At 44.3% G+C, this 20,546-nt stretch overlaps 1 protein-coding gene across 1 annotated transcript in view; it reads left to right on the top strand.

Moving 5' to 3' along the window:
• Window positions 1–19,456: 19,456 nt before the first annotated feature.
• Window positions 19,457–20,546, top strand: part of LOC124133855 — a 154,344-nt gene continuing 153,254 nt past the window's right edge. The window contains exon 1 of the mRNA XM_046498438.2: window positions 19,457–19,987. Within this exon, the coding sequence (XP_046354394.1) occupies window positions 19,909–19,987 (79 nt within the window). The 5' untranslated portion in view covers window positions 19,457–19,908. The remainder of the gene's footprint in view (window positions 19,988–20,546) is intronic.

The following is a 20,546-nucleotide window of genomic DNA, read 5'->3' as shown; positions in this document are numbered from 1 at the left end:
GGCATCAACCCGTACTAGTACAAGCAGCCACACACACACGTGCATGCACGTCGCTATATAAGTGCAATAATCTTGGACGCGACGATAAACCCTATTTCACCTCACCTCACCTTCACCTCACCGTGATATGAAAGGAATATTTCTGACTGTCGCGGTAAACAAAATTCACTCACACACTCATCTGTGAAAAGTTATCTAATACAAAAAGATAATTTCCGTGTTGGCGAAGGAACGCTGTTATACACATGGAAGATCAACTTTCTGACAAAATTCACTCACTTGTTTAGAGTTACACTTTGACCTAAAAACTAATGTAAAGAAATTGTATCCAAGTAGGTTGAAGACATACAACCTCGGAGGGTCAGGGGTGGGCCATTCGTCCAACGCGCCGCAATTCGCTGGACAGAGTTACGTACCTTGGGAACACCAGGAACCTATGATTGTGTTCGAATCCCGGTTAGGCCCAGATGATGTTTCTTGTAAATGGTTTGTCAGCACCATACCCATGCTCGTGGGTTCACCACAGTGGGAAACATCTCAGACCTGTATCACTTCGGGCTTTCCTCCCACATTAAGCTGACACACTGATATAACTGGAACACAGTTAAAAACGGCGTTAACACGTGTGTGTCTATTGGCAGACTACCTAGATGTAAAAGGCGACTATGCTTGTCGTAAGAGGCGACTAACGGGATCGGGTAGACTAACATTTAGTCTCTGAAATCTTATATTACCTTCTTGACTCTAAAAATATTAAACAAATTCCCTATGATGTGGAATACAGCTAGCTTGAGCTGGCTAGACTTGCTTTTGTATGCATTTCTAGAAAAAAAATTTTTTCATAAAATAAATATATTCCACGGTCATGGTGCAGGACTAGGGATCGGGTGGTCAGGCTCGTTGACTTGCTTGATGCATGTCATCGCATCCCAACTGCGTGGATCGATGCTCATGATGTCAATCACTAGATTGTTTGGTCCAGACTCGATTATTTACAGAAAGCCGTCATATTTGTGGAATAGTGCTGAGTGCGGCGTTAAACGGAAAACAAACCAACAAACCTAGATGTAACCAGTGTGTAACATGCACATTCGTATCAGAAGTTATTTTATTTAGAGCAGTTTCCATTACTTGTTATGAATCCAAAGATAATTTCAAATTGAAATTTAATAGTGTCAATTATTCCAGATTAAGAGTTCGTCTTAAAGAGACACGGACGAATAATATCGCATTACGTACTAAATTGGAAAAAGAAATTATAAAAAAAAGACAAAGTAAAGTCAGTAATCACCTCCTTACTACATTAAACTCCTGACTTGGGAATAAAAGTAATCAGAAAGTGATTCCATAATTTCTGCCAGTGCGTTAACCCAGTATTTATTAACTGCATTTTCAGTCAGTGATCAATGCGGTTCCTGTGTGTACTGACAATGTGATGAATACAATTAGTTCTTGTAAACGGGCTACGGTGCATTGTTGGGGGGGGGGGGGCACAAGTGGCCAGTCGTCTAAGGCGCCACAATTCACTGTGCAGAGTTGCCCAAAATCTATCATTGTGGGTTCGAAGCCCGGTTAGCCCTGATTATGTTTCTAGATTTGTCAGCACCATACCCGTGCTCGTGGGTTTCACCGAAGTGGTAAACGTCTGAGACCTGCATCACTTCGGGCTTTCCTCCCACATTAAGCTGACACGCCGTGATATGACTGGAATTCTGTTCAAAGCGGCGTTTAACCCAACTAAATCACTCAATCACTATCTAAAACGAGGTCACAATCCAAACACCATCCTTAGTTCGTTTCGTTTTCCGTGGCCGATTTACGGTAGTCTGAAAAAGACAATTAATTGAGTAACTTAAAGAGTGAGATGGGTCATAATGCCGCTTTTGCCCATAAAATAGATACGGCTATATTCCAGCAATCGAGTCTGGACCAGACAATCCAGTGATTGATAAAAGAATCGATCAACGCAATTGGGATCGATGACATGTTCAACCAAGTCAGCAAGCCTGATCACCCGATCCCGTTAGTCGCCTTTTACGAAAAGCATAGGCGCCTTTTACGACAAGCATAGGCGCCTTTTACGACAGGTATGAGTTGCTAAAGACCTATTCTAACCCGGTTCTTCACGGGTCCGTTCAATAAGTGAAATACTGTTCAAATCTGCGTTAAACTCAACTCACTCGCTTACTCGCTAAAGAAAGGAAACAATATCAAATATCTACCCCGGATCTTCTGGGGTCCATACGTAAGAGGCTAAAATATAAACGATGGTCATGATATAAAACCATGCAGGTTAGGGTTCAGAATTAAAATAAATATCTTTGAAATGTAAACGTATGAAATCAATTTCCATGCCACATACAATTATCCTTGGACACGGATATGCAAATATGCAACTGTAATCTTCATCTGTGACATGACACGCGCTATCATCGACCTCTCGTCGAAACCATTATGACGTCACGTATTAAGCAGACGACAATATTTATCCTTTCAAATTCAAATTTTCGGTTGACCTATGTTTGCGTCAGGCCTCGATCCTATGTTGCGGCGGCCGAAAAGCTAACGGTGTTTTAGTAATAAATCTGTAAAGCAAACTTGCCATTCATTCAAGTACCCTAGCGCCGTCTGTACCCCCTCCTTAACCCATATAGACTCCTCCCCTGGTCTTCACGACACAGGATACCCGACTAGATTTAGGGGGTATCAGGTTACAAGCCAAACGTCCCCTTCTCTATTGAGAAAACAGACGGGGGGATCATTTTTGTTTGATAAATATTGAAAAACTTGCATGACTTTGTATTCTGAATGCTTTAAGAAATGGGGGAGTTGTTGACTTTGGTCGTGGATTTTTTCCTCATTTGTCTAGCGGCAATATCAGGAATATGTTTGCTTTGCCTGAAGTCGGCAGCTTTGAGCTGTGTTGAAAGGTTTCAAGTATTTGCTTTGAGTTGAAAGCTTAATATTTAAATTCCACGAGGTGAACTGTGAAGGGTGGATTGTCCGGGTAGATGACTTGCCTTTCCTTCCTTCATGATGCGGGAAGATGTACCCGGTTGTATTTCATCCAGGTAACTTTGAATATGCAGGTTACGGGCCACATAGAATTCACCTGAACTTACGCATATGCATTATCATTATACATGTCTTTCAGACTGCGCATGCAGCAAGTTGCACGGAAATTTAGAACTGAATCGTTTAAATGAATTTCTCAATGTGTCGGCATTTATTTATTCATTTGAAAGTGTGTCCTCCAATAAGGCCAGTTATTACGTGTTTAGCGATACTGAATTTATCGGAAAATATAAATCAATATCTCATTCGATTGAAAAAAAACCCATGTCACTTCACTTGAGTGGGACCGCCTCCGTGGTCTAGTGGTAGAGCGTCCGCGGAAGGGAAGGTCCGGGGTTCGATCCCCGGCCGCGTCATACCGACGTTAAAAGATGGTACTTGTTGTTACCCTGTCTGGCGCTCGGCATTAAGGGGCTATAACTAGGACTGGTCGGCTCGGAGTCAGTATACTGTGTCTGAGTGGGGTATTCATGTTAAACTGATGTTAAACTGCGGCATGGTATCTCAGTGTGCTAGCACTATAAATCGGCATCAGTCCGGACTAGAACAAGCAGCCACACAAACACACACACGTACATGCACGTCGCTATATAAGCGCAATAATCTTGGACGCGACGTTAAACCCCATTTCACCTCACCTCACTTGAGTGGAGTAACACTTAATGCCGGAACTACTTTCTGTCAGTCTCACTGACACTGTGGATTTGAGAGAAAGATCCTGAAGATTAGTAAAAAAATACATAGTACAACGAAATAATGTTTGTCGCATTCGTGACCTGCCAAAGTTGACAATTTCACTCGTTGAGGCGCCGTTCATGAGTAAATTAAGCTTTTTCTCACTCGATTAGATAAAAATGTTATTTAAAAAGAAGACAAATATGAGTGTGTGTGCGTGCGTGCGTGCGTGCGTGCGTGCGTGCGTGCGTGTTTAGGTTAGGACACCATTCATTTACTCGGTAGACGAATAGTCCGTATTTCCAAGTAGCTCGCTGGTTTTTCTCTAATATGAGGGAATTTGTTTGTTTGTTTGTGTGTTACGCCGCACTCAGCAATATTCCACCTGTATGACGGCGGTCTGTAACTAATCGAGTCTGGACCAGACAATCCAGTGATTGACATCATGAGCATCGATCCACGCAATTGGGATACGATGGCATGCATCAACCAAGTCAGTGAGCCTGATCACCCGATCCCGTTAGTCCCCTGTTACGACAAGCATGGCTTGCTGAAGACGGATCCTCACGGGTCAGCGTTAAGACATAGCTTGGCGAGGGTGAGTGAGTGAGTGAGTGAGTATGGTAACTTCCGCCTTTAACAATAGTCATTATTCCAGCAGTAACGACCACCGTACACGCTAGTCTGTGGCACTGACCGTACTGCAGATGAAGAAATGTAATTGCTTTTAGAATTAGATTTTGGTTAACTGACAAGTGCTGAGCCTCACACAGAAGGAATTGCGTACCAGGGAAATCGTTTGCTGGGGACATTGCATGGTGTCACAGACGTTTATCCAGGAAAAAAAACTTTAAAAAAAAACGACTCAACTGAGAAAGTGTTTAATAAGGAGCGGTCTGTGACCTTTGCAAAATGGACAAACACGAGGAAAGTGATCAAGTACTGGCAGAAAATGGCTTAACACCAAAAGCCATCGATGAATGATGAAGAAAACACGAGAGAAGGACTTCTCTTCCCAAGCCAGCATAAAGAGGTAGGTAGCAGAGTAGCAGAGTTTACACGTGGCAGGAAGCCTTGAAGACGACACACCCCCCCCCCCCCCACCCCCCCCCCCTCCCCCCCTCCCCCCCCACCACCACCCCACCCCCCCTCCCCCCGGTAGGCCTGTGACGTAAGCAACACCAGAAATGAGCCACAGAAACCACGATATGGTGATGAAGAACGTATCAGCTTGCTGGATCCCAAAGCTTCTGATGACTGACTGAAAAGGGGCAGGCAAGTCATGTCTCGTGATAATTAGGTCTGTTTGAAGCTGGTCGAGAAAGGTTCTTGCAACGAGTTGTGACTGGATGAAACCTGGGTTTTACCACTTCCAGTCTGAGTCTAAACGGTGGAAGCATTTGACGTCACCTCCGCCAAAGAAGACAAGACCATCCCATCAGATGGAAAGGTTATGGCCTCCGTGTTCTGGGATGCCGAAGGTATTATCATGGTGGACTTTCTTCCAAAATGCCAGACAATAAACGGAAAAAGAGTCCTATAAAGCCTAAAGAAAAGATAGGCACTTGGGCCGCTTTTTGTCATCAGAAAAAAACCGATTAAATGCGAAATTAATACACATATAAGACACCTTCTCTGGAAAAAAAATAACTCAGCCTTGACAAGTATCTATCAGATAAGACTCAGTAGCTTCTGAGAAAACGTGTCTCCACTGCAGACAATATGCACCATGTAAAATAACATGGATCAAGGGCCGTGACGCTGTAAAATTGACGGCACCAATGTTCGATCTCAGTCTGGACATGTGTCTCTTTTATAAGCATGCAAACTTTCATTCGTGTAACTTCAGTAGTTCTGAGAAAACTTGTCCCCTTTTTGCAATCTCAGAAAAGAACCAAGTTCCACTCTATCAAAACATTTGATTTTTCAACTTTGTACACCGCAATCCCACATGACAAACGTGAGGCAAAACTTCATTCCTTGGTCCATGGGGCTCTTGTTACAAAACGTGGTCAAGACAGATACAGTTTCATATCGATATTGAGAGGTTGAGGACAATCTGTGAAAAATGAAAGCAAATGACATCTGAAGTTTAGGGAGAAAACAACATGTGAAATGCTACGTAAAATTTGGGGGTAAGACATTTAGGCAAGAAGTAAGCATCCCCATGTGCACCTATTGTGCCCCCACTTGTTGCAAATCACATGGTCATGACATAGCCGGAATCGTACAATCTACTCTGTTTAATGCAGAGGTTTCTATTGCATATGGAAAGGGTTTTGTCGCTTTATTTGCGTCAGGTCTTTCTATGTGAGGCTCGGCCCATGAAGATCCGGGGTAGAATAGGTCTTCAGCAACCCATGCTTGCTGTAAAAGCCGACTATGCTTGTCGTAAAAGGTGACTCGGGTGGTCAGGCTCGCTGACTTGGTTGATGCATGTCATCGATCCCAATTGCGGAGATCGATGCTAATGTTTGCGTGGATCGATGCTTATGTTGTCAATCACATAACTGGATTGTCTGGTCCAGCCTCGACTATTTACAGACCGCCGTCATATAGCTGAAATACGTCTGATCTAACTCCCCACCCCCCAAAAAACAAAACAAACAATAACAACAAAAACAACAACAACCAAATAAATATAAAAAAACCAACACAAATCAAAAACAAAAACAACACAAAACAAAACAAACAAAGCAAATAAAACAGGTAGCGTGGGTAAGAGGACAGATCTAACACATCATGTTTCGTAATTAAACAATACTGACATTTTTACATTCATTTTGTCATTTTTCGGTTACTAAACAAACATGTTTTGTTCATATACAGTCAAACCTGGTTAACCCAGACGATTCCGCTGGGAATACTTGAATGTATACAATCAAAATGATATTACTCCAGACTCTTGATTCGTTACTCCGGACATTTGTTAGTCCGGATTAGCGGGGTTTCACTGTATTCTCTTTCTGTGACGTACTGATAATAAATGATTAAGAGATTCCAATGGGTGTCTCGTAAGAGATATCAAATGGTGACAGGGTAAATAGTCCTCGGTGGGCTAACAACCTAGAGAGGCCCATTCTCGGTCGTGACCTGTCTGTCTGTGTCTTCACCCTATCAACCTCCGGTCTCGATTACAAACTGTCGTAATGTAAACCCTTTGACTGCTCAATTAATTTGAAGAGCTTCGGGAAGTGCAACGACGCATTAAGTAGAGCTCTCTCCTCATTAATTGAAGATTTACTGAATATTTTGGTAATTCCCATGTCTGATAACGGACCACTCACTCACGGACATTTGGAGCTTGTGAGGAGTGTCCAAGACCAAGTGCCCAGTAACACCGGAGCGGAAGGTCCGAGGTTCGATCCCTGGCCGCGTCATAATAAAAGAGACCCGTGAAGATTCCGGGGTAGAATAGGTCTTCAGCAACCCATGCTTTCCGTAAAAGGTGACTATGCTTGTCGTAAAAGGCGACTAACGGGATCGGGTGGTCAGGCTCGCTGACTTTATTGATGCATGTCATCGATCCCAATTGCGTGGATGGATGCTCATGATATTAAGCACTGGATTGTCTGGTCCAGACTCGATTTTTTAGAGACCGCCGTCATATAGCTGGAATATTGGTGAGTGCGGCGTTAACCAACCAACCAACAAACCAACCATAACAAAAGAGGTTAAAGCAGGTACGTGTTGTTACCCTGCCTAGCGCTCGTCATTAAGGGGCTACAACAAGGATTTGTCGGCAAGGAGTCAGTATACTGTGTCTCAGTATTCATGTTAAACTGCGGCATGGTATCTCAGTTGGATAGCACTATAAAATCGGCAGCAGTCGAGACTAGCACAAGCAGCCACACACACACACGTGCATGCACGTCGCTATATGAGTGCAGTAATCTTTGAGGCGACGTTAACCCTCATTTCACCTCACCCTAGTAACCTGTTCTTGTCGCAAGAGGCAACTAAATAGATCGGATTGGTTACATGTCATCGTAAACCGACGGCATGGGAAGTTGTTCACTATATCAACCACTTGTTTGTCTTGTCCTGACTCGAATATTTACAGGCCGCCGCTTTTGAACTAGAACATTGCGGCGTGCGGTTTTAAACAACACACAGACAGCAACATGGATAGGCTGGCGAAAACAACCGCGAAACCGCCACCACTTACAGCTTTAATTTTATTATTCGACATTTACTAATGACAACAAATAAACGTCACAATGAAAGCACCAGTCCATGGCGACAATTTCCCGGCTATGGCGATAGTAAAAAAACCGCATGTCAATATTGCTGTGATCGACATCTTCACACGCAAAGAGTGAAATGGATTCTCCATTTTATGGCCAAATCAATGTTCGAAGCAAAAAAATCACCCTTTAATAATCGTAAAAATCTTTTGAAAAAGATGCTAGTAATAAGATAACATTGGCCCTACGGCTCCATGATCGGAAATGCCAGACGCTGTTTCGCATTTCTCTCAAAGGTTAGCTCCGATTTTGTAAACGTAAAATAATGGTTTTCTTAATATTTTACAATTACAATTACGCTTTATTCGGCTATGTTTCACCAGACCCAGACAAAACGCATTGCTAACGGCCTGTGAGCAGCCCTCCGGTATAGCCAACGCCAGTCGTTCTTGCTCCTATATTCTGCTTAAGCTCACACCCCATGGATAAGCTTTGACATTGAGGAATGGTCAGTTGTCTAACTGACGCCTAATGCCGTTTTTTCCTCCATTTTCGTCGATTATTATTCATTGAACAACAGAACAGAGTGAGTTATTGAACACTTGTTGAGGCGCTCTGCCAATTTGAGAGCGCTCAGTTAACTCAATCAGTTAGTTGAACACAACGGGAATGTGCGCATGTGTTTAGAGCATCTTGCACGTGCATGCTCAAATAAATGCCTAAAAACAGCAGGTACACAGACAGCAGACGCCAAAAAGATTAGGCCGATTTGTTAAAATCATTATACTGATGTCGAAATAAGAGAGAGTCGGTTAAAGATGCACAGAGAACAAGCGAGCGCGAGACCTTCTGTTGTTGGCGGTCTGAAATGATGGCTGGCAGTCGATGCAGAGAACATGTTGCTATTTGATTTGAGGTTTGAACAACTTTTACGGTTTCTTTGAAAAAAAATATTGTATGGAGTGATGCGTGCGTCATCCGGCCTTAAGAGAATACGAGACTGTTGTTTTTTAATTTAAAGGTTTTGGGAGGCAAGAGAAATGTTACTTCGGTTTTTCCTCCCTCATCAAGCTGACACACCGTTCAATAAGTTTGTTTGTTTGTTTATATGTTGTTTAATGTCGCACTCTGCAATATTCCAGCTGTATGAGGGCGGTCTGTAATTAATCGTGTCTGGACCAGACCAACCAGTGATTAACATCATGAACATCGATCCACGCAATAAGGATCGATGACATGCATCAACCAAGTCAGCGAGCCTGACAACCCGATCCCGTTTATCGCCTCTTACGACAAGCATAGTCGCCTTTTACGACAGGTATGAGTTGCTGAAGACCTATTCTACCCTGGGTCTTCACTGGTCCGTTCAATAAGTGAAATACTGTTCAAATCTGCGTTAAACTCAACTCATTCGCTTACTCGCTAAAGAAAGGAAACAATATCAGATTTTTGCTGAACGTGTCGTAGTGTTTCCAATTTATTTGTTATCGCTTCTTGTTTTACCTCCTAAGTTGACTTGAGATCAGGTAATATGTTGTTCATGCATATTTTATCTAAATGTTGTACATGTGAAGATCTTGGTTAGAATTGGTCTTCAGCAACCCATGCTTGTCCTACGAACGGGATCGGTTGGTCGATGCATGTCATCGTACCCCAATTGTGTAGATTGATGCTCATGATGTTAATCACTGGACTGTCTGGTCCCGACTTGATTATTTAGAGACCGCCGTCATATAGCTTGAATATTGCGGCGTTAAATAACAAACAAAATGGACTGTACTGCAATATCAAAGAGTGAGTGAGTAAGTTTTTTATTATAAGGGCGACCTCTAAGTATTCGTGTCTGGACAAGATACTGAGACCATGTGCATCTAGTTTCATAATGGGGTAAGATGAGCACATTCAACCAGGTCATCCTGTTTAGGCGCTCGGCGCCGGGTTAGAAAAGCAGGGGGAATGTGGGGACGTCATTGCCACATCGTCCTGGAATCTCCAAGTGGTGTACACCATAATGGGGCCTAGCCCCCTTTACACAGGGCTGCGACCTTTGTGTCACCTTCGAGCGATCAAAAACTGGCCAGGATGTCAATGGTCGCCTGAACCCAGAAACTCGTGTTTCTTTGTAACTGCTCCAGCAGTTGTTCAGCAGTAACTGCTCGAGTTGTTCAGCGTCTGCAACCTCAATGAAACACTGCAGGTACAAGCCCTCTATTTATAGGAAGGCTGAGGAGGCATTACAGGTAGCTCAAAGGAGGCAGAAAAGAGGCAGAAGCATTGCCATGGTGTCTCAAGGTTTGCCGTGGTCGCCGAATGGAGGCACAGCGGTCGCCACAGTCATCGTTCAATGCGCGCTGTTGGTCGCCCCGAGGAGGCACATGGGAGGCAGAAGCATCGCCCAGATTTACGGGACAATATTCTAGAACAGAACGCATCTATTACCTGGCGACCATTGGGCGACCACTGTGCCTTCATTCTGCAACAACGGCAATGCTTGTGCCTCCCTTCTGCCTCCTTTGAGCTACCTTTGAGGAACCAACCTCCATAATGGGGCCTTTACACAGGATGGCGACCTTTGTGCCTCCCGTGTGCGACTATAGAATTTGCCAGGTCGTCGTTGGAGGCTCAAAGGAGGCAGAATGGTTGCCTAGATCGTTCCAAGGTGGTACACGGGAGGTTCAAACATCGCCATGAACGCCTTGGTCGCCGTGAATTTTTGAACATGTTCAAAACAGTCGCACAACGGTCGCCGGGGAGGTTGGTTGCTCAATGGTGGCTCGAAGGAGGCAGAAGGGAGGCACAAGCATTGCCATTGTTGCAGAATGAAGGCACAAGAACGGTCGTCGAATGGTCGCCAGTTAAAAGATGCGTTCTGTTGAAAAAATTTCCCGTCAATCTGGGCGATGCTTTTGCCTCCTTTGGGCGACCAACAGCGTCAATTAAACGATGACTGTGGCGACCGCTCTGCCTCCATTCGGCGACCACGGCAACCCTTGAGACACCATGGCAATGCTTCTGCCTCTTTTCTGCCTCCTTTGAGCTACCTGTAGTGCCTCCTCAGCCTGCCTATAAATAGAGGGTTTGTACCTGCAGTGTTTCATTGTGGTTCAGACGCTGAACAACTCGAGCAGTTACTGCTGAACAACTCGAGCAGTTACACAGAAACATGATTTTCTGGGTTCCAGCGACCATTGAGCCTCTTGGCCAGTTTTTGATCGCTCGAAGGTGGCACAAAGGTCGCAGCCCTGTGTAAAGGGGGCTTAAGATAACTAAGTAAAATGAATTTATGTTACGAGACACGTTTTCTTCCCTTGAGCGATATGGTAGATGTCAACATTTCAAAAGTGTATGACGATGTTTCATGCGTTCACTCGCTTATCTCTTACACCGTCGACGGTCCATGATCAACGGTCCGCGGTTGACGGTCCATGATCATCTGTCCGTGGTTCACGCTCCACGACCAACGGTTGACAGTCCACGATCAACGGTCCGCGGTTGACAGTCAACAATCAAGTGTCCATGGTTCACGGTCCACGATTAACGATCCACGATCAACGGTCCACGGTTCGCGGTCCACGATTGTTGGTCCACGGTTCCCACCGCATGACCAATGGTCTACGCTCCGAGATTAGCAGTCCACGGTTCACGGTCGACTCCCACTATTACATAATCCAAATTTATCATTCGTTTTTAACACACGGTTCACGGTCCACGATCAACTGTTTACGGTTCACGGTCCAGGATCTATGGAAAAAAGTCAACGGTCCACGGTTCACGGTTCATGGTCCACGATCTATGATAAACGATCAACGGTCCACGGTTCACTCTGCACAATCAATGATCCACGCTCCGAGATCAACAGTCCACGGTTCACGGTACTCCCACAGTTCACGCTCCACGATAAACGGTCCACGATGCACGATCCACGCTCCAGGGTTCACGGTCCACGATCTATGGTAAACGATCAACGGTCCACGGTTTACGGTCCTAGTTCCACGGTCAACGGTTCACGGTCAACAATCAACGGTCCACGGTTCACAGTTCACGCACCACGATCAACGGTCCACGATGCACGATCCACGCTCCAGGGTTCACGGACCACGATCTATAGTAAACGATCAACGGTCCACGGTTTACGGTCCTAGTTCCACGGTCAACGGTTCACGGTCAACGATCAACAGTCCACGGTCAACGGTCAACGGTTCACTCTACACAATCAATGGTCCACACTCCGAGATCAACAGTCCACGGTTCACGGTACTCCCACAGTTCACGATCAACGGTCCGCGGTTCACGGTCCACTCTCAATGGTTCACGATCCACGATCAAAGGCTCATGGTTTACGGTCGACGGTCCCACATGAACGTTACATCCTCCAAATCAGGATCTCATCATTGGTGTTGCCTAATACTACCTGCGGTTGCCGTTACCCTCATCCATTCCTCGTTGATAGGATTTGTCTACATGTTACTAACGGAACTACGGATCGAACCGATAACCTCTGGTATTCCGATATCCGACTGGCTACAAATCATAACATACCTTCCAATATATCACTACCTTACTCACGTATTGTTTGTTTGTTGCATGTTGTTTAATGCCGCAATATTCCACAATATGACAGCGGTCTCTAAATAATCGAGTCTGGACCAGACAATTCAGTGATTGACATCATGGGCATCTATCCACGCAAATGGGATATGATGACGTGCATCAACCAAGTCAGCGAGTCTGACCACCCGATCCCGTTAGTCGCCTCTTACGAGCATAGTCGACCTTTGGAAACGAGTTAAATATGCCAAAAGTGCGAGATTCATGGCCAAATCTCGCGTTCTCGCGATCTCGCACTTTTGGCATATTTAGCTCGTTCTCAAAGGTCGAGATCGCGAGAATGCAAGAATACGAGAATGTCCATTACAGTATTCCATAGTTGAGGGAGTATTTTGGAACAGCGCTATGTGTTCAGCTCCATCAGAACGACCGCTCTACCGCCGTACCAGTGAAGCATTGACTCTTGTAGCTGAATCGAGCGTACTGAGAAAGGTAAACGTGTCAGTTTTATCACTGGAATGGTTTTGTTGAGACATGATATTTCTTGTTTAATCACTAAGTTGCATGTCTGGAGTGTAGGACTATATATTGAGGTGTTACATTAAGAACACAATCAAAATATATCACCGTCTTTCTCGGCAATAAAGCGCTCTGTATATAACAAGGGCACAGTTATAAGAGCTTGTGTCATATTCATCTTCAAAGAACATTTGAAAAAGAGTAAAATCCTTACCGTTAATTATATAAATGTTCTTCATTTAATTATACGAAGTTGTTTGTGTTAAGACGCGGTGATAGCCAGAGCGACGTTACTTACAAAGCGAACGAAAAGTGTCAGATTGCATTACCTTTGGTGGAGATAATTCATCTTTCAGTGTTTTCCTCTTGAGTTAGACTAGTGTCTTGAGAACGTATGATGTAATGACGATACCAAATACTTGTTTTATGCCTTAGTGTGGTCTGATTGAGTGATGTGAGGTGAGGTGAAATGGGGTTTAACGTCGCGTCCAAGATTATTGCACTTACATAGCGACGTGCATGCACGTGTGTGTGTGTGTGTTGCTGTTTGTACTAGACCGGACTGTTGCCGATTTATAGTGCTAGCACACTGAGATACCATGCCGCAGTTTAACATGAATACCCCACTCAGACACAGTATACTGACTCCGAGCCGACCAGTCCTTGTTTTAGCCCCTTAATGCCGAGCGCCAGACAGGGTAACAACAAGTACCATCTTTTAACGTTTTTTGGTATGACGCGGCCCGGGATCGAACTCCGGACCTTCCACTCTCCGGGCGGACGCTCTACCACTGGACCACGGAGTCGGTCTCTGATTGAGTGAGTGAATGTCGTTTTACGTCGCGTCGACCTGTAAATAATGGGGTGACGGGGTAGCCAAGTGGATAAGGCATTCGCTTGTCACACCGAAGGCCTGGGTTCGATTCTCCACAAAGGTACAATGCGTTAAGCCCATTTCTCCCGCCGTAATATTGCTTGAATGTAAAGCCATACTCACTCACAGTATTTGTTTGTTTTGTTGTTTAACGCCCAAATCAGCAACATTCCAGATATATGAAGGCGGTCTGTAAATAATCGAGTCTGGACCAGACAATCCAGTGATTGACGTCATGAGCATCGATCTAGGCAATTGGAATACGATGACGTGTATCAACCAAATCTGCGAGCCTGACCACCCGATCCCGTTAGTCGCCTCTTACGACAGGTATAGTCGCCTCTTACGACTAATATAGCCCCCTGTTACGGAAAGCATAGGTTGCTGAAGACCGGATCTTCACGGGTCTCACTCACAGTAAATAATCATTTGTGGCCAGTAAACCCAGTGGTTGACAGTATGAACAGCGTTCCAAGCCGCCAGGATCCAATGACATATTGTAAGAAACTCAGGAAGTCCAGTTCCAAGTGGCGGAATGGGGCGCAACATGCTGTGTTTTGGTCGGATCAGCTGTTCGGGGAAGCAATTGCTTGTTACTTCGCCATATTGATGCAAATTGTCGGGTAAACACACAGACCGGTGAGGATTCGGGGTAGAATAGGTCTTCAGCAACCAATGCTTACCGTAAAAGGCGACTATGCTTGTCGTAAAAGACGACTAACGGGACTAGTGATCAGGCTCGCTGACTTGGTTGATGCATGCTATTGTATTGCATGGATCGATGCTCATGATGTCAATTACGGGATTGTCTGGTCCAGAATCGATTATTTAGAGACCCCCGTCATATATATATAGCTGTAATATTGCTGAGTTCGGTGTTAAACAACAAACAAAGTGATGACGTAGTGATATATGGATCCAGATTGTCTGGTCCAGTTTCGATTATTTAGAGACCGCCGTCATGTAGCTGGAATGTTGCTGAGAAAGAAAGTGTTATATGGATCCAGGACGAACCGTGGCCATTTGTCACTACTCGCAACTTTCTGAGTGTGGCGTTAAACAACAAACAAACAACAACAAAAACACATTGGACATCACAGAGCACACATCAGACAACTGACATCATGTATCATACAAAACATAACAGACATCAGACATCACACAACACATAACAGACATCACACAACACATAACAGACATCACACACCACACAACACACAATACATCTTCACTGCACGATACCGCGCGTGTTGCTCTTACAGTATGCCGTCCTTTCTCTAGCGCTGAAATAAAACGATTCTTGGAATGAAAAAAAGTCTTGGAATAGGACCGGAGAGGATGCAGATCTTAATTCATCCTATTATAACGAAAATGGTTTGGCAAAAAACGGGCACCGGTCTGTAATTACACGAAACTAGAATAATGGAATCCTCAGCGAAGATTTTGCAATTATAACAATTCCAAAGAAACCATGTCGTCTTGTAAACCAAGATGTAGAACCGTCTCTAAAACAACCATCTTACAAAATGTGATTTGCACAACACGAAATGGTTTTCGTACATCCAGAGACGCTGACGAAACAGCTCCGCGATCTTCCCAGGTCCGACTTGCGCTAACCACCACCACCAGAACAATAACGTCGACCACGCTAATGCATGTAATAATAAATCTCTCTTGGATGTTGTCCAAGCCCTCCTTTATCTTAATTTGCAACATGATTTTCAAGAAATCGTAACAGAACTTTGGGTTTTAATGAATCCTTCGTCATATTTTATTTCCATGCTTTGTTTAACTACCTGGGCGGCAATCCTTTGATGTCCTAATTGCAGGAAAACGATGGCTTGTTTATCACAAATGATCAAAGCTCCAGAGGCCGATCATGTAAAGGAACTAGCAGTAGTGATATTGAGTATTATCAGCTGTCAATCATATCTACAATCGTGGCAATTATCAGTCGTCTATTAATTAATATTGTCATTGTTCAAACAATGAGGATGACGTATGGACGACGGTTACGTTTCCAGAAGCGTATTATATCCTCTGGCGAGGATTTTTTGTTATTGATGAAGGGATCAGGGACAGGATGTGAAACAGACATTAAAGTCATTCTGACCATAAATGTTACCAAGGCTCTTAAATTCCCTATATTATGACCTAAAATGAGTTCCTTTACATTTGGAGATCAGGTCGATGTCTTTTTAACGTCCCATGTATGACATTTCGGACTTTCGCCCCGGTTTCATTGCCCGTAAGTTGCACTGATTAAATCAATATTTTTTCTTTTGAAAAGGTTTAAACACAGAAAATATCAATTTGGCTTGAGTTAAGCCCTCAGAAGCTCCTGTGCTTATCGGAGAGTAATAAGATTAGAGGCCTGTTTTTTCTTTATTTTTGAAAGCTAGGTGTAGTACGTTTTCATTAAAGTGACGTTATATTACAGACTTATAGATGTGACGTATTGGTCCGTATTGCGAGCTGTGTGCTGGAGGAAGAACCAGATTAGAAAAAAGGAACCTCAAAGAACTAAACTAATTAGCTTCTTTTCACGTGTGAGGCTGTTTTGCATTAAACCTGAACTGGCTCTTTCAAAAGAAAGCGCGAAGGGTTTGTGCGGAAAGATATTTGAAAATAATACGTGCAACTTATAATTTTGGACAGAGTAAAACGTCATCCATCTCTCAAAGAGATTGATAATGACACCAAATTCTTAAACCTAACAGCTTGGGCCACTTATGTACGTCGTGCTGTACCCAAGGGATATCCACACTGTTTAATGGCGACACAATAGGCTGTACACAGTTACGTCCCTTTGCCGTATATATGCGATTATGAGCCTTGGTCAGCACAACACGTGTTTTGGTAGGTTTATGTAAAAAGAAGGATCTACGACCTGTGATCGTTCGGCTTTCCTCAACAATAAGCCGACCCGGCGTGATAAAACTCATATATTATCCAAAGTGGCGTTGAACCGCTATACTGTGGAAGCCATTGGCCTAGAAGACGCCTCAATTCGCGATGACGAGTTGCGTCCCTTGGCGTGCCAGGAACCTATATTGTCGTTGGTTCGAGTCCCGCAGTGGTAAACGTCTAAGACCTGCACCACTAGCGACATTCCTCCATCATTACACAGAGGCGCCATGATTTGAAATTGTGTTTAAAGAGGCGCTAATCCAAACTCACTCAATCACTCACTCACTAGCCCGTAAATGCATCAAATATTCAACAACAGTTGAGCAGCATATTATGTAAGTGTAAAAAAATCCTGAAATGGCTTATTCTACTCAGTTCACGAAATGTGAACGTAATTTGTTATCTCATTCGTGTGGTAAATTGCCTACTTTCCCAATACGACTGTAGGCTTGCACATGGGAGTTAGGATGAACGTCAATGGAACAAGTATGAGTTGGCCACGAAAATGATTTGGTGCCAGTTTTCAATTTAGCGAAAGTTTAATCACAAATTTCAAAATACCCAAAACGGCGCATAACAATTACTTCTGACGATCGATCGTTATAGCAAACCATTCATGAGCTGCTAGATTTAAACCACCTGCCTTTATTATTAACCACCGTAGCCCGCCTTGTCGTCTGTCTGCCAGACCCTAGAGAATTAATTATAAATCTAAATAAATCCAACTCAAGTCTAGAATGATTGAGCAAGTCTAGATTACCTCAGATCCAGAAATTACGCATGGTTTTGGGGCTCCGTTTGAATTTTACTATAATTTGTTTTGCAGAAAACTATTTTTTCTGGGACTAAATGTTGTATTTTTAACAATATTCCAGCTTTATGACAGTGGTCTGTAAACAGTCAAAACCAGTGATTGATAGTGTGAGCATCGTCCCCCGTCCGGGTACAATGATACGCCAGGTCACCGAGCCTGGCCAATCGCTCGCCGCGTACGATAGACAGGGGTTGGTGGGGACCTAACTAACCGGGCAAGTCTACGGTGTAGTGTGGCCACGGTTCTATTCGTGACCAACTCGTGTCACGCTGTTACAGAAAGGTGCGAGTAGTGACAAAAGGCCATGGTTCGTCCTGGATCCATATATCACTTTCTTTGTTGTTTATCGCCGCACTCAGCAACATTCCAGCCATATGACGGCGGTCTCTAAATAATCGAATCTGGACCAGACAATCTAGTGATTAACATTATGATCATCTACGCAATTGGGATACGATGATATGCATCAATAAATTCAGCGAGCCTGACCCGGCACCCAGTTCCGTTTGTCGCCTCTTACGGCAAAGTGCTCGTGGGTTTCACCAAAGTGGTAAACGTCTGAGACCTGCATCACTTCGGGCTTTCCTCCCACATTAAGCTGACACGCCACGATATAACTGGTATACTGTTAAAAGCGGCGTTAAACCCAACTCACAAACTCACTCTTACGGCAAGCATGGGTTGCTGAAGAACTATTCTCTACCCGGATCTCGTCATCACTAAACTCGGGGGTAGCCAAATGGTTAAAATGTTCGCTCGTCGCGCCGAAGTCCCGGGTTCGATTCCCGACGTGTGAAGCCTATTTCTGGTGTCCCCAACCACGATAGGGCTTGGACATTGCTAAAAGCGGCGTAAAGCCTTACTCACTCACAAAACCTCCATTCGTATTTGTTGCTGTTTCATAAAACCTGTACATGTACGAATAATAACTGTAAAATCAACCAAACCGTAACGACCCTTCATTCCAATGATTGCAACACGCTAATAAGCTATTGCGCTGGGGGAACGAGTCCCTCAATTCTCTCAGTCCAATACAGCCTGTAGGTTGTTTGCGCTACAGCTATTAGCAAGCTCTCACGGTTGTACGGCTACGTCACAGAATATCACCTAAAACACTTCACTCCAAGATGCTTGTAAATCTGGCGTATGTATATGTATTCAAGCATTCTTTATATTAAAATCAATGCTCGTTCTGACAAAAAGGATACCATGGTGATGGTCTAACCAATTGTGATTTTATGACTGCTTCAAGCGTCTAAACAATGCCGATTCGGTGTTAACTGTTCAATACAATAAAGAATTTGGTCTTGCTACAAGAGACAGCGTCACTTCGATGTGCCATACAGGTGCATCAGCGAAACCGCATGGGATGTATGTAGACTAACACGAGGCTTACGCGTACCTTATTTTTGGGGCAGCATTATCGCGACTCATTCATCGGAGGATTACAAAGAACAGCACTGCGTGATCAATAATAACACATGCTTCTCAGGCAACGGTTTGTAGAACGACGAGGAAGGCAACACGGCAATTTCTCGCAAAATTAAATCCGAAGTTGCGTTGACTGAATATACCGTATCAAGCGTCAGCACCACGAGCCAGTCCTGGACTGGAGAAGCCGGCGGTGATTTTCTAAGTACTTATCTCAGCCCCATATGTTTAGCATCTCTCGGGGTTGACAATGTTGCTGTAGCTAATAATACCATGTTTAATCGCGACTGCATGCTTCTAGGGATAAGCAAAGACTGGAGGGAGATTTGGATTGGAGGGTGTCAGGGGGCGTGGGCAGTCAGTGACCATATCGCTGTCATCGGCAAACGACCCTACCCCCGGGCTCCTACAGCGTGGTGATAGCACTGTGCCATAGTCTGGCGAGCGCTTTACGTTAAGCGTGTTGGCTCTAACGCTATTGTACGCTGGCTCTCCGCTCGGAGGCCCATTAATCTGCACAGAAGGGAGAGGCGTTTCGCTGTTACGCTAGCCCATTGGACGAGCAGTCGAGTGTGTGTACGCTTGTGTTATTTTATAAACTGGCGACGGACTGCGTATGTATATATTCCTTGCTCACTTCACAAAGCAAAGGGCACTACGGCAAGCGCCTTTTAATAAGTCAACAAATAGTCGATAGATACAGCGAAGCGTTGCAAGAGTTTGTAGAACTGGTGGAATCGCAGGAATTAGCTTTGGTACCAGAAGACCGGATTTAGAAGTGGTGATTTCCTTGGATTGTACCGTCTTCATCAGACCTGAGACAGTTTACCCATCAGACGACGAGTGATTTAGCAGACGATGGTGACGGGAAAACGATGTGGTGGGTGATAGCAGTTTTAGGCAGGCCGGTGGATCGTACCCTTCTTGCAGCTCTGACTGTCGTCTGCACACTTGGTAAGTTGCCGCCAAATTCAATCCACTAACCTGTGCTTACTTTATTGAACTGCTGAGTGATTTAAAGCCCCTTAGCAAACTGTCTTACAACGGGGCACGATATCACACGCGATGTCAGCGTAAATCGAACATCTTCCAGACGTGTTGATCACAGACGTGTTGCGTCTTCCTGCTAATTTGCTTTTTTAGAATTCTTTATAGATCGTGTGTACGCCGGCCGTGTGTATATTCTGACTTACACTAAGTCGTTTGCCCTGACGTCGGGCAATGCCACTCATTCAGACGAAATATCGAACTGAGTCGGTCTCCCACTCGTCGCCGCATACCTCTCTGCTCGGACAAACACGGTATCACGTAATTGCAAGAGATATCGTGCCTTCTGTCAACAGTGACCGCTCAGAAAAAGGCTGTATACATTTGACTGAATATTTCCGTGGTTCTAACAACTTCTTTTATCCATTGGAAAGGCATCTTCGCAAATGTCATGTTATGCCTGTGTTTACGCGTGAAAAGTATGTGAAAGGACCCCCATATATTGGACGGAAAAAGGATCTTCAAA

Source organism: Haliotis rufescens, unplaced genomic scaffold (assembly GCF_023055435.1).
Source record: "Haliotis rufescens isolate VD_foot unplaced genomic scaffold, xgHalRufe1.0.p SCAF_161, whole genome shotgun sequence".
Lineage (NCBI taxonomy): Eukaryota > Metazoa > Mollusca > Gastropoda > Lepetellida > Haliotidae > Haliotis > Haliotis rufescens.
This window is presented reverse-complemented; position numbering and strand designations above follow the sequence as displayed.